At 39.4% G+C, this 14454-nt stretch overlaps 1 protein-coding gene across 6 annotated transcripts in view; it reads left to right on the plus strand.

The window, feature by feature from the left end:
• Window positions 1-14454, plus strand: part of igsf9bb (immunoglobulin superfamily, member 9Bb) — a 635068-nt gene that overhangs the window by 520287 nt on the left and 100327 nt on the right. For all 6 annotated transcript variants that reach the window (XR_007250530.2, XR_007250531.2, XM_048562092.2 and 3 more), the window contains exons 9-10: window positions 3572-3712; window positions 7754-7870. Coding sequence is in view for 4 of the 6 variants with exons in the window: in XM_048562092.2 (XP_048418049.1) it covers window positions 3572-3712; window positions 7754-7870 (258 nt within the window). In the remaining 2 variants the exon portion in view is untranslated. The remainder of the gene's footprint in view (window positions 1-3571; window positions 3713-7753; window positions 7871-14454) is intronic.

A 14454-nucleotide genomic window follows, 5' to 3' on the forward strand; every position in this document is an offset into this window, starting at 1 on the left:
TTTCCACACTGTAGGGATTATGTGATCTAAGGTGGTGAGTCTGTGGAACTCATTGCCTCAAGGGCTGTGAAGACCAAGTCATCAAGTACATGGAAGCAGAGGTAGAGAGGTTTTTGATTATAAGGGGCACAAAGATTTTGGGGAGGGGGTAGGAGAATGGATTTGAGAAACATGTCAGCCAGGGTCAAATGGCTTAATTCTCCTCCAGCATCTTACAGTTTTATAATCTTTGTTAACCTGAGTTTGTGACAAATAAATAATTAACTAACCTGGGATGGCAACTTTGACTACAAGCCTGAGGGCACAAATTTCTGATTGTGGCTCGGAGTTGTGTCAGCCGTTCGAACAGCTTGCAGACATTGAAGAGTGTCGACTTCAGCCATGCCCCAGAGATTTGGTGGTGCAGTTGAAAACATACCTCAGCAAGAGTCCATATCATCTGCAATGGAGGGAAATAAGCAAAGACGAAGAATTAGGAAGGTGGAGGACTTGAATGGACAATCCAAATAGTGGAGCACACTCCATTATTTTTTTTCCTTATTAAATTCTTCTTCAAATTTGGTAGCATTTAAGTCAATTGTGATGGATTACGCTTAAACCTGGATTATTTAATTCTCATTCCATTGACTCAATCAACAGTCGGTGATTTCTATTGTATATTAACCTTTCCGTATGTGTTGAAATATTTCAGTTTTAAATTATATAGCTAAATTCCACTTTGGCAACTACATTGCAAATTAGTCAACACTTACCAGCAGTAACTATTACATCTGTTGATAGCATTGAGATTGGAAATGATTAATGTTAAGCTTTATGAAACGTTAGCTCATGAGTACAGGGATTCCCATTTAAAGTACTTTCTAATTGTGCATTTTCATTTTAGTGAAGCTTTTAATGTGGGAAAATTCGTTTTAGTGTGGTTTCTGTATTTATATTTTAAAGCACTGTTTTATGAGGCAGCTTTCCTGATCATCCCATTGACTGCTTCCCTGCCCAACCCTCTCCCGAACCCCTCCACTTGCCAGTTCCCTCTCTTGAGCTCATTGTTTTCTGCTTGCCACCCATCTCCCAAACTCTCATTGTGAATGAGTGCTCAGGAGAGGGGCAATGCATGGAAGAGAGCAAGGTGGGCAATCCAAGATGGGAGAAGGAGGGAAACAGCCAGTGCCAGGGAGAGAGGAGGTCAGAAGAGGGAATACCAAATAGTTGATGTGGCAAGCAGGAGGGTTGGGAATCAGTCTGTAGTGAACAGAACAAGCAACAAGTGAAAACTGCAAGCAGGAAGTCAGAATTACAGCTTAGAAATGTAAGCCACCCTTATAATTTATTTTATCATGAAGAATTTATTCATGTTTAGCACATTTAAGCTTTTTACTTCTACACAATAAAGCTTCCCATTCAAAATTAAATGACTTTCTACCATAAGGCATCTGATATGCCCTGTCCAACTAAAAAAGTGACAGCACTTGTGCCAAGTATTACTGGCAGGTACTGGTGCCAGATACTCTAGTTCATGAATGCAAGTGAACAGCTTAGCTTTTATGCTGGCAGATTCTCAGCTCTCTCCTGAAGATTTAAATTTGATGTGTAACTAAAAAGTGCAACCTAACAGGATTGTTCAAAACTATTGAAAAAAACATATTGTAAATAGTTAAATTTATTACAACAGTACGAAGCAAATGAAGAGCAAATGTATCAGGTGGTATTGATGGTTATTTGCTGTATTCAGGTCAGCTGTGTTCCTTAATGTTTACTTACCCAATTCGGTCATGTATAATTTATAAACCATCAAATATTCATTAACTTTTCAGTGCATTTATAATCTACTCAGAATTCAACTAATCAGTTCATTTCATGAGTCTTACTTTATTGGAGTACATATGAACACCAGTAGAATGCTCTAACAGTCTATCTCCATATCATGTACATTATATTTGTTCTAGATGGTTGTGAAAGGAAATCAGAATTGGCCCGTGGCCAACAATTAAAGCTATCGAAGGCCTTATTTTAATTTTTATTATTGCACTGAAACTAAGTAAAGTAGTCAGCAGAAATTAAGGCTTAGAGTTGTGTGTAAGGAGACTTTTCCATTCGAGTGCATATGTGATTAGTGCCTTGGCAATGGTCCAGTCTGTTTCAGGCAGTCATACTGCATCAGTGGTTATGTTGCAAAGTGCATTGACTGGAAAAAATGGTTGTCTGTGTGGGTTTTCTCTAAATGCTCCAGTTTCCTCCCACAGTCCAAAGATGTGCAGGCTGGGTGGATTGACCATGTTAAATTGTCCCATAGTGTCCAGGGATGTGCAGGCGAGCTGGATTAGCAATGGGAAATGCAGGGTAACAGGTACGCGGTCGGATCTGGATAGGATGCTCTTCAGAGGGTTGGTGTGGGCTTGATAGATCAAATGGCCTGCTTCCACAGTGTAGGCATTCTATGATTAAAGCCCATGCCCATATTTGTGGTAAAATGAGAAAAGTTTTACTTTCTATCACTCTAGGCTAGATCTCGAGGATGGAATATCATTCTAAATTTTATTTTTCTAACCTTGCAGCAAACATTGCTGGTTTTCAGTGCTCACTGGAGTATGTTTCGCCTTTACAATGGTTCACTATAAAGTTGGGTGCAGCTCCATCCTTGCTTTTTTGGTCCCCTGTGGCGGGATCAAAGAAGTGCATTCAAGTTTGAGATAACAAGGTGTAGAGCTAGATAAACTCAGCAGGCCAAGCAGCATCAGAGGAGCAGGAAAGCTGACGTTTCAGGTCTGGACCCTTCAGAAACCGAAACGTCAACTTTCCTGCTCCTCTGATGCTGCTTGGTCAGCTATGTTCATCCAGCTCTACACCATTGATGGCTCAGATTCTCCAGCATTGGCAGTTCCTACTATCTCCACATTCAATTTTGAGTATTTTTTGATACACTCAACCCACCAGATAATCAGCAGGCTTACTCAAGCCCTAAATCTTTACTCATTCAAGCTGACCTTGAATTGCGCGAGTGTTGATGTACAGTGAAAGTAAGAAATTGTCTTTGTATAGTACTTAAGACTGTCTCCGAATGCTCCATGGCAAATTAATTATGTTTATGGTATCGTTACTAGTGTTTTGTAAGTGAGTGTGCAACCCGTTGTCCACAGCAAGGCCCATCAAACTACATTGAGATGAATGACCACTCCATCTGCTTATCTCATATCGAACAATGGATAAATCTTGACCAGGAGATCACAAGAACTCCCTGCTCTTCAAAACGGTGTCACAGGATCTTTCTTGCCTGCCTGATCAGAGAGGAGCAGCTTTAATTTAATGTGTCAGCCTAAATTATGTGCTCAGGTGCTGTATTGGGGTTTGACCCATTAGCTTCTGATCCAAAAGTATAGGTGTTTGCTGACCAAACCGACACTTGTTAGGATTGACACCTAGGATGAGTAGAGCCTAATTTGGAAATCATATCTTTGAACTAAAAGAACTGTGTTGTTGCCACATTATGATGGTTATCTGGTACATTACTAAGACTCTTACTAAAACACTGCTTTACAAGGATGTTCTGATCATTGACAGTAACTTTTTCTGGCAGTTTCAAGGTTGGAGTTTGCTAAGTGATGGGACCATTACACTGGAAGAAGCTACAGAAGAAGCTCTTGGCACTTACACCTGTGTGCCTTACAATACTTTAGGTACTATGGGACAGTCTACCCCTGCTCGACTGGTGCTTAAGGTACGCTGAAAATGATTAATCCATTCTTGTGTGTAGCTTCATGAAATAAGGGGTGTTCTGTCAACCAGCGTCCATGAGTTCAATTCAGTTTTTTTTAAAAAATGTATATTATTCAGAAGCCAGGCTGTTGAAATCAGTTACCAGCTGCATTTGTTACAGTTTAAAGGACTCTGTATCAACATCTTAACGCTCATTGGTTGAAATACTTCGTTTCCCTTCCTAGTTCCCAATGGTCCGTTTGCAAAACAGAAAGATCTAAATGAAAAGTTCCACATTGGAAACTCGCCACAGTTGGTATTTCTTCTTCAAGTTTAGCTCAGCACGAACTCCTGCAAACAGCGTTATGGTATCCATTTGTTCCTTTCTGGTGCTGTTTGGCTCAGTATGTCTCTGCTGCCATTTCTATACATATACAACAAGCTGTATTATATTGTATGCCTCAAAACATGTGAGCAGGACAGCCTCAATCAAGTGAACACCGTCATTTTGTGCAACAGTCATAGTAATGCAAAGACAGCAAAGACAGTGAAAACTGCTACTAGATCCTGCTGACATTGGTATGAATTTGTTTATTGTTCTCAGCTAAGCTTTGAAATTGAACGCAGTTCCAATATAGTATGTATCAGAGGTATTTAACTAAACATTACCACTGGTAATGCTGAAAGATTGAAGGATACAACTCCTTGTTTTTCTCATTACAACCCAAAGGCAGTCAAAATATACCAATTGAATCCTTTGTATCGCACTCTTGAACTAGTTTGCTATAAATAAACAAGTAGCTTAAAGTGAACAGAATTTATTTTAATGTTGAAAGACAGCAAGATAGAAAAAATGCATTTATATAGCACATTTTGTACCAATCAACTTTTCAAGAAGTGCAGTTCCAAAACATGTTTCTAGATCATAGGTGGTGAGCAGATATGTCTGGAACATATCCTAGAGGAGTACAATGATGTGTTTAAAGGGTTAGGATGCCTTGCAGGAGAATATAATTGCAAATTAGATAAGAATGCAAAACCAATTCAGCATCCGCCAAGGAAAGTTCCATCTGCTCTCAAGGCCAATCTGAAAGACAAGATGGTAGAGCTGTTGAAGAAGAGGATGTCAAGACAGTGACAATGTCTACAGAATGGATTACCAATGTGATAATCAACAGGAAATGACCATCTTGTCACTGTCGATGGCTACTCTGACTACTGGGAGGTGGATCAGTTAATTTCAGTAGCTAACACTGAGATTATCAAATGTCTAAATGCACGCTTTAACTGCTTCCATTCTTGACATGGCCATGAGCGACAATGACCTCCTGTTCTTGAACAAAGAATTTAGTTCTCTCAGAAATCATTGGGATATGCAACACAGCAAGTCATTTCCACTCGATCCGCAGTCAAAAGACTGAGGTGGCAGTGAAAATCACCAAAGGAGTCTCAAAAAAATCAAACAAACTCCACACAGATGAACATAAGGTCATTCCTGATTGGGCAAACACATCTGTTGATGGCGTTGAATGTAATTCACTACAAAGACTAATATCGCAATGCACCCAAAACACTCTGCCAACATCTAATAAAGCCAGAACTAGTAGCAGGTGTCGTGAAAAAAAATCATGGTGCAACAACAGAAAGCCAGATTCATTTCAGCAAGACCATTGCTAAATTTGAGCATTGGAGTAAAAGGTACTCAAAATACAAACCTTCAATGCCCTTGATAAAGCCAGAACAAGTAGCATCTCAGCTCCCTGCATGGAGCAGTTGTTGCATGAATTATTTGTATTGTAACTGAACAATCACATATACTGTTACAGCCACAGGTCCATTCGCTCATTTGGGGAAGCTATTCCTCAACAGCAGGCAGCTGAACAAGAAAAGATGAATGCACCACCCACACAGAGCACTCATCTTGTCCAGAGATCCACATTAACTCAATAACAGAAATGGAACTAAATGTACCAAAGCAACAACAAATGATGTAAGAATGACATTCCCTGGTGAAACAACTTGATCCAAATGTACAACCAATGACAACACACACATACCATTAAAAGATCAACAGAATTTAAGGACTGAGTCTTCAATTTATATGCACGGAAAGATGGGATGTTAATGAAAGAGAACAGTTGTCTGTATGTTTGGTAACTTTGATAACTGAAAATATGCACAATAGTGCATGAATATTTGCTTCATGATTAAAAAGTGGATTGGTTGGATTGAAATGTACAAATTTCTATCCTATTCTGCTGTCTGACCTCTGCCAAGAGATTTTCACATGCACAATGCAGGTAGACTAAAGCTTACTTCAGTAAAGACTTCACATTGAACACACAGCTGTGTTGTGTACGTAAAACACAGGACAAAGGATGAGGTTGAGTGAGATTTGTTGTAATTTCCATGTACTTGTACTGACATTTATCATATTCCTACATGTGTACTCAAAAAAAATCAGAAGAATGCCACCAGAAAATGTAGGCTTTTAAAGGTTTAATACTGTTTCAAAGCAAATGAATACTACATTTGATGTGGAACAGCTTATGTGATGTGGCACTCAGCTTTGATGTTTGCCTGTAGAAGATAGAGTGGGTGGGGAATGGTCCAATATAACAGAATGCTGGATTGTAACCACCAAGCAGTTAGAATCAATCAGTGTCACAAGTTCAATCAGGCATTTTCCTCCAAAGCTTGCTTGCAGCCTTTCATTCAGCAGTGGCTGGAACCATTCATGAAAAATGTTACCTTGTGTTTGATAATGAGTTTGAAAACACCTCAACTAATCACCATAATTTAACAAGACCTATTAGAGCACTATATGTATCATAGGTCACCAGAGGGATGAGTGAACAGACTGAATAGACTGAGGTGCATTGTGATTTTATAAGGTATTTTTCTGGAAAATAACAGAATCACATGCTGATTTTTATAAAATGATTGACGTTTTCTCGAATTATAAATATCTTTCTGCTTGGTTCAAATCAAAGACTATCAATAATTAATCTTTATAAAGCACTAACTTCCTACTGTCACATTCTATTTTCCGGTGTCACCTGATCTGTTGCTGAGACCTGTAGTTCTAATATTATCAATTTGCAGTGCAAGTTATTGTTCCTTTGCTCACGAGATTCCCATTGTAAGGCTGTACCTTGAAGATAAACACAAAATGCAAGGTTGGTGTGAAAGCTATTTACAGAAAGGGAATGATATGACCTTAGACCACATTACAGTCTGCTGCTAACACAGTTTTAATTAAACCTCCTTGCTACATTCGTTCCCAGATTCAAATATCCTTAAAAGCTACCTCATCAGTTTCACCATTGGTCACCCTTCATGATTCCTTGACTTGCATTTATGTTCAAGCTCAAATTGTGAAGTTGTTTGGGAATTGTTTGGGTTTGAAGGAATAACATAAATGTAACTTTGTTGTAATTCTCAGGTGGATAGATGATATTTAACAATATCACGATAAATGGAGCTGGAGGGAAAGCTCATGATTGACAAGGTCATTAATAAAGCTGGTGATGTGATAGGAAATGGTTTATCGAATCCATTATGGTTCTTATTTGAATCTGGAGACCAATCATTTGCAAGGCTATTTGACCACGGCATGTTGAAGAAACAAATACTGTGCTTTACTTCAAATAATTTCCCATTCTGTTCTACATGAATGTCAAAATCTAGCATTTTGGTGAGATTTGACAGTTGAGGTATTTGGAATGGTGAATGAATATCCAATCATTCCCAATTTTAAGGTTGTCCATCTCGTATCTATATTTTCATTATAAATTTTCATGTCAATAAATGTAATATAAAATGCCTGTATAATTGACGGTCGGGACAGAGGCAGAATTCATCAGAAATGGTTTAAGAAACGTCTGGGCTGAGAATTGTTATATTGGATAATGAAAAGATTTTACAATATTATGGGCACCAATTTGTATATTCTTTTGCAGTTGCTACAGTCAGTTATGAAACATAGAACAACACCCTTGGAAAATAGCTTTTATAATAGTAATTTAAATGAACTTGGAAACATATCATTTCTGTTCCTCAGGATCCTCCTTACTTTACGGTGCTACCAGGCTGGGAGTATCGGCAGGAAGTAGGCCGAGAACTGGTCATTCCATGTGCTGCTGCAGGTGATCCATTCCCAGTAATCTCCTGGAGGAAGGTATCTGAATCTTTTTTAGCTTATGCTGTCTAACATTGAAGCGGCCAGGGAGATACAGAACTTGTACTGGGTTAGCGACCCTGTAAAAGAGATATGTGTGGAAGTAGGATGTTCAGTCACTCGAGCCTGTTTCACCATTCAATGAAATTCACAGCTCATTTGTGGCCAAACTTCATCTACCTGACGGTGGACCAAATCCCTGAATATGTTTGCTCGACAAAAATCTATATGCGTCGGGTTTAAAAATAACAAGAGATCCTGCATCCACCGCATCACCAGGGACTGGGACAAAATGGGAGCAGTGCTAAGTTGGAATCAGCAATGATCATATTGAATAATGGAGCTTGAAGGGCCAAATGGCCCACACTAGCTACTATTTCCTGTTGTTCTATGTTTGCGATTCTTTCACTCTATCATAGTTCCTGAAGAGATGAACAAGGCTATAGGTCATGTAACTGAGTCAGCAAATTTTGTTTTAATTGCATCAGATTCTGAATTGTTTAACATTGTTTACAGGCTCATATCTCACCACCACCTTCTCAAGAACAATTAGGGAAAGGCAGTAAATGCTGTCCAAGTCATCAATATCTAACTAAAAGAAAAAGTATCAATTCATTGAGCTGTTTTAAATAAAGGAATGGAAAATATTGCATTTAATTGCTCATAACTTGATAAAAGACTCATTATTTTAAAGGTGGCATTGAAACTTCGATCTCGTGAATGCATATCCTCTTCAGGAATTTAAAATATATGCCTCAACCGCTTATAAATTTAGTGCAGGAATTACAGAGAAAGATGTATTTCATGAAAGTGTTTGCGAAAACATGGACTTTATTTGCAGAGGAAAGGTGAAGAGAATTCAGGGAAGGAAGAAGAATGCAAGCAAGATGTGTTTACTGGCAAAATCTCTTTGGTAATGTATAAACATTACACAGGACATTTCTTCTGGTATTTTACACAAAACATATTGAACTCTTCTTTTGTTATTGCTTTTAAATATAAATCCACCCAGATTTTTGGGCTTTTAAACCACTTGCTCCAAAGTAGCCTGACCTGTTGAAGAAGTTCTTCCAAGTATCATCTGTTCAGAGAATATTTTATAGCCGCAGTCGGTTTCTTGTATTTGTGAATCTCAAAAGTGGGTCTCTATTTGCAATGCTAGATCTGTGACGGTTCTGAGGCCGAGTATGCAGTTCAAAACCCACTGAAAACAGCTATTTTACATGAGATGACAGAGAGAGCAAGACCAGTCAACATCTCTCCAAATTTAAATCCTTCCTCTCTGCATTGGGGAAATCAGTCTGCAACCATTGTGGAGCTCACTAGCTGCAAAAACCTTCAATGATGATGGTCAAATTTAGAATACAAGTGATATTTGGAAAAAACAGAAGTTGCTGGAAAAGCTCAGCAAGTCTGACAGCATCTGTGAAGAAAAAATCAGAGTTAATGTTTTGGGTCAGGTGACCCTTCCTCAGAACTAGCAGAACCTGCTCAGAACTAACACTAACCCTCACCCTAACCTTAACCCAGTTCTGAGGAAGGGTCACCAGTCCCAAAACGTTATTCTGTTTCTTTTCCTTCACAGACGCTGCCAGACCTGCTGAGCTTTTCCAGCAACTTCTGTTTCTGTTCCTGATTTACAGCATCAGCAGTTCTTTTGGTTTTCATTTGGAAAATACATATCTCTTAAAAGTAATTTAATCAATTACGTGATTTTATTAGATAATTGAATGTATGTGATTCTGATTTTAAAAAGATCTATCATAATTGGACTGTTACAATTAGTTGAAAAGCCCCTGGGTAGAATCAGAAAGTTAATGCAGTGTCCACATCCCTGTTGACTGTCCTGTGAATATCATTACAAACAATAAGGGTATATACACGTCAAATAAGGGCTAGAACTGTTGGAATTTGTGGCCTGCCATAGTTGAAAATCCCAGGAAGTAAAAGAAAGACTTGCATTTACGTAGCACTTTTCAAGTCAGTTAGATATCCTAAAGTATTTCACAAGCAAAGGAGTGTTTTTATTGTCTTGGAGCATAGTTAATATTGTAATGAAGGAAATGCAACATCAATTTGAACTTTGCAGTGTCCTTCAAATAGTGATAAAATAAGTGACGAGATCATCTGTTTTAGATGTTACTTGGGGGACACCTATCGGCCAGTACACTGGAAGGTACCCACCCTACTCTTCATCAAATGGTATCATGGGATCTATTAAGTCCATTAGCAAGGAACATTTAATGTTTCATCCAAGTGACAGCATCTCTGATAGTTCAGCAATCTCATTACTGCATTGAAGTGGAGTCCTAGATTACCCATGAAAGCTCACCATTTCCAAGAGGCAGATGAAAATAGATAACAATTCTGGAACCACACAACACCACAGGGCAGCACTTTCAGCAAAGAAGTGAAAAAAATTACAAAGTAATGTACTTATCACAAAAAAAAAGACCATTTGACCATACCAGCCCAAGTTTATGCTCAATATGAGCTTCCTCCAACCCCTCTTCTTCTAACATCAACACCTTTTGATTCCTTTGAACCTCATGCTTTTCTAACTTCCACTGAGAAGGGGATTGTCACATGAGTAGAGATTGAATAGACAAGGTCAATGTTCTCGCTTTTAGAAGAATACTAGATTGTCTCCGTGAAGCATTTAAATATTTATTAGAGGTTGTGAGAATGTTCTGACTAGCTGCGGAGTCTAGAACCTGGAAGTCGCAGCCTCAGAAAATGGCTTGACCGCTTTGAGCTCAGAACAGATTTCTTCCCTGAAAGGTTTGTGAGTTATTGAATTCAGTGCTGTAGAGAGTTATGGATGCCTAGCCATTGACTATATTCGTGACATAGACTGATAGATGTTTGGCTAGTATGTGATTTAAGAGATCTGCAGATAGTGCAGGGAAAGTGGAGTTGAGGTAAATCAGTCATGATATATTTAAACGAGAGATCTGTATGAATCAGTCCACTTCATATTTCTTATTTTCCTATGTTTACCTTGAAACTATCCTTACAGATCACGTGAATGTCACAAAAGAAATGAAGCATATTTCACAAATTAGGTTTGGCGTGGGGGGGGGGGGCGTGCAGATTTTCATTTTTGCATGATGGAAATTTTCCAGTAATTCATTACATTGATAGATAAGATGTTAACTGTTGCATGCAATGATTCCTAATATTTCTGACAAACATTTGTGAAAATTTAGCTTAATAAACAGGAAAATTGTACACTCAATACCATGAGAGAGAGAAAGTATGAATGTTCACCTAGGGGAGGAATCTTTTTTCTATTTCATTAAAACCACTTCTCAATCAAATAAAAAGGGCTTCGGGGAATATGGGCAGATTGAAATTTCTCATTCTAAGAATTGAAATGTGCCCTGGCTGTTTATACCATTACATGAATGCTTCTTGACTGTAAATTACCTAAAAAGATGTGTGATATTGTTTTCTACATTCCCAGCAGGACAGAACATAATTACACGCCACATGGTAGTTTATTTTTATGTTCTGATTTTTCCTTCTTCCCTTGGGTGATTTCCCAATCTAGCTTTGGATTCCAAGTGAGCTCAAAGTAGCTGCAAATCGCTGTCTATTTAAGGAAAATAAAACTACCTGAATGGCTGTTTTATGAAGGAGTAACAAAGGTGCAGAGTGCTGCATTCTGAAACAGAAACTGCTTCGTAATCAGGTGTAACATTTTGAAAGCATCATCCACATATCTGCCTGAGCCCATCTGCCTCAGGGAACAAGAAGACATTCAAGATTTGATGTTTGTGAAAGCCAAGATGGTTACCAGTTCTGTTTGAGTTGCAGATTTGATTCTTACTGGTGTTAGTGGGTTCAGATCTCTTTTCGCAGTTTCTACTCTTTCAACTGAGCTCTCAGTGCAAGCAACTAGGATGTTATCACAGCTATCTATTACTTGTTCTGCACCCACTTTATACTAGCTGATTTTCAGCAATCTGTTGTATGGGGCAGTCAGCTCTTTCAAACCTACCCAGAACTTTTCCCCTCACTCTTCATGTTTTGGACCCAATCATGGTTATAGCTCTTACTATATTATGAGATCTAACCAAAGTCTCATGCGCTGTCACATGTATCTTCACAAACTCTTGTGAAGATTTGTAGCTCAGGTTGTGGATGAGATTGTTGACTTGCTTGCCAAGCTTCCTGGCTACTGCACAGATGTTTCATCACCGTGCTAGGCATCATCATCAGTGCGGCCTCTGATGAAGCAATGTTGTTCTAGTCCATTTGGAATTTATATGAGCCAGTCAGTTAAGTGGGGTTGTGTCATTGTTGGTTCTTTTCTGCTTGAGTTTGTATATGGGGTCTAATTCCATGTATTTATTGATTGCATTTCAGGTTGAAAACCAGGCCTCTAGGAATTCCTGCAAGTACAAGTGAGAAATTTTGTGCCAAAAATAGTTACACCAAAACACTACTGACCAGCAAAGGGCTACAACCCTGGGGACAGGCCATCACCATCTCATGACAGAGGACCAAAACAAAAAATAACCACACTCCACAGGAGAAACTGACCAAAGTGATTCACCACAACAACAAAGCAGAATCATGGTTAAGAAACCTATCGAGCAAATCACAGAAACCGAGCAAGCTATCCTAATGTATGGGCTAACTACAACCACAGGAACATGAACAGAACAGAATTCATGGCCACTCTGGAAGCTACACTAAGAAGTAATGAACTCACAGGCAAAACACAACAAGCCATCTGACAAACTATAATCCCTATACTGAATCAGAGGACTGAATGGGACACCTTCAACACATCAGAGAGAAAAGCATTCAGAGGACTCAAGAAAGACCAGGACATCATAAACCTACCAGCAGACAAAGGGCGCAAGACTGTCATTGTGAACTAACCGGACTACATTGAGAAAGAACAGACACTACTCACCGACGAAAACACCTACCAACAATTCTAGATAGAGCCAACATCGTGGCTAGCAAACAGAATCACCCAAGTGCTGAAGAGACTGAAAAATGAAGGAAAAATAATCAAGACCTATCACATGAAAATGAAACCAGAAGGCTCAAACGCTCCCTACTTCTATGAACTACCCAAAGTGCGCAAATCAGACGTTCCCCTCAGATGTATAGTCTCCCTACTAGGCACACCTTCACACAAATTGGCCAGGGACCTACAACAGAGACTGAAATATCTGGCCCACGGATCACTGCACTCCATCCGCTCAACCCAGGAATTCCTTAACAAGCTCAAAGACGACAAGATTATTGTATCCTTTGACGTCACAGCAGTATTCACGTCCATTAACATACTAAAGAAACATTTGCCACATTAGTGGATATAGCAAGAATGCCAACTCTAAATAGCTCCATCAGCAAGGACAACATACTCGGGCTACTGCACCTATGCCTCACCACACACTTCATCTTTAATGGCCAAATATACAAACAAATCAATGGCACACCTATGGGGTCACCACTCAGGACTTATTGCAGAGGCTATCATGCAAAGACTGGAACCCACTACCCTCCCCCTCATATAGCCACAACTGTGGATCCAATACATGGACAACACATTTGCCCTCATTAAACACACCAAGTTGGAAGAAACACTCCATCACATCAACAAGGCTTTCACCAGGATCAAATTTATGAGAGAAGGGGAAGACACCAATCAATTTCCATTCCTAGCTGTTAGAGTAGAACAAATGACTAACGGGTAGTTCCAAACCACAGTGTATAGGAAGGTAGCCCACACTGATCAAATCCTCAATTTCTACAGCAATCACCTCAACATCCACAAACAAAGCTGTGTTAGGACACTATTCAAATGAGCCACAACACAATGCAACATGCCAGAACTACGCAAGAAGGAGAAAGAGCACTTATACAAGGTATTTGCGAACAACAGATATCCCAACAACTTCATCCAGCGGTGCTTACTGGATGGGCAATACCAAGTGGACATAGTATGCTCCAAGGCCACACTACCCCATATCAAATACATATCAGAACTGACAATGAGTCTCCTACAACCACTAGGAATCATGGTAACACACAAATTCATAGCCACACTATGACAAACACTCACAAGGACCATAGATCCCATACCCATGACATGCAGGACCAGCATAGTTTATAAAATATCTTGCAATGACTGCAGCAAACATTACATCAGCCAGACTGGAAGGAAACTAGCCATCAGGATACATGCGCACCAGCTAACAGCAAAATGACACAACACACTTTCCCACATTTCAATGCACTTGGACAATGAAGACCATCCATTTAATTTGGACAACAAGATCATCCTAGCTCAAGCCAACCTGACATGCACGGGAATTCCTAGAGGCCTGGTTTTCAACGCATAGTGCAATCAACAATCACGTGGAATTGGACCCCATATACCAACCCATGCAAAAAAGAACTGGGAAATGGCACAACCCAACTTAACAGACCAGATCATATCAATTGCAGTGGAGTAGAACAACATTGCTTCATCGGACACCGTACTGATGATGTTACCTAGCATGGTGACAAATTGTCTGTATGATAAGCAGCCAGCTTGGCGAGCAAGCCAGCAACCT

Source organism: Stegostoma tigrinum, chromosome 32, assembly GCF_030684315.1.
Source record: "Stegostoma tigrinum isolate sSteTig4 chromosome 32, sSteTig4.hap1, whole genome shotgun sequence".
In the NCBI taxonomy this organism is placed as follows: Eukaryota; Metazoa; Chordata; class Chondrichthyes; order Orectolobiformes; family Stegostomatidae; genus Stegostoma; species Stegostoma tigrinum.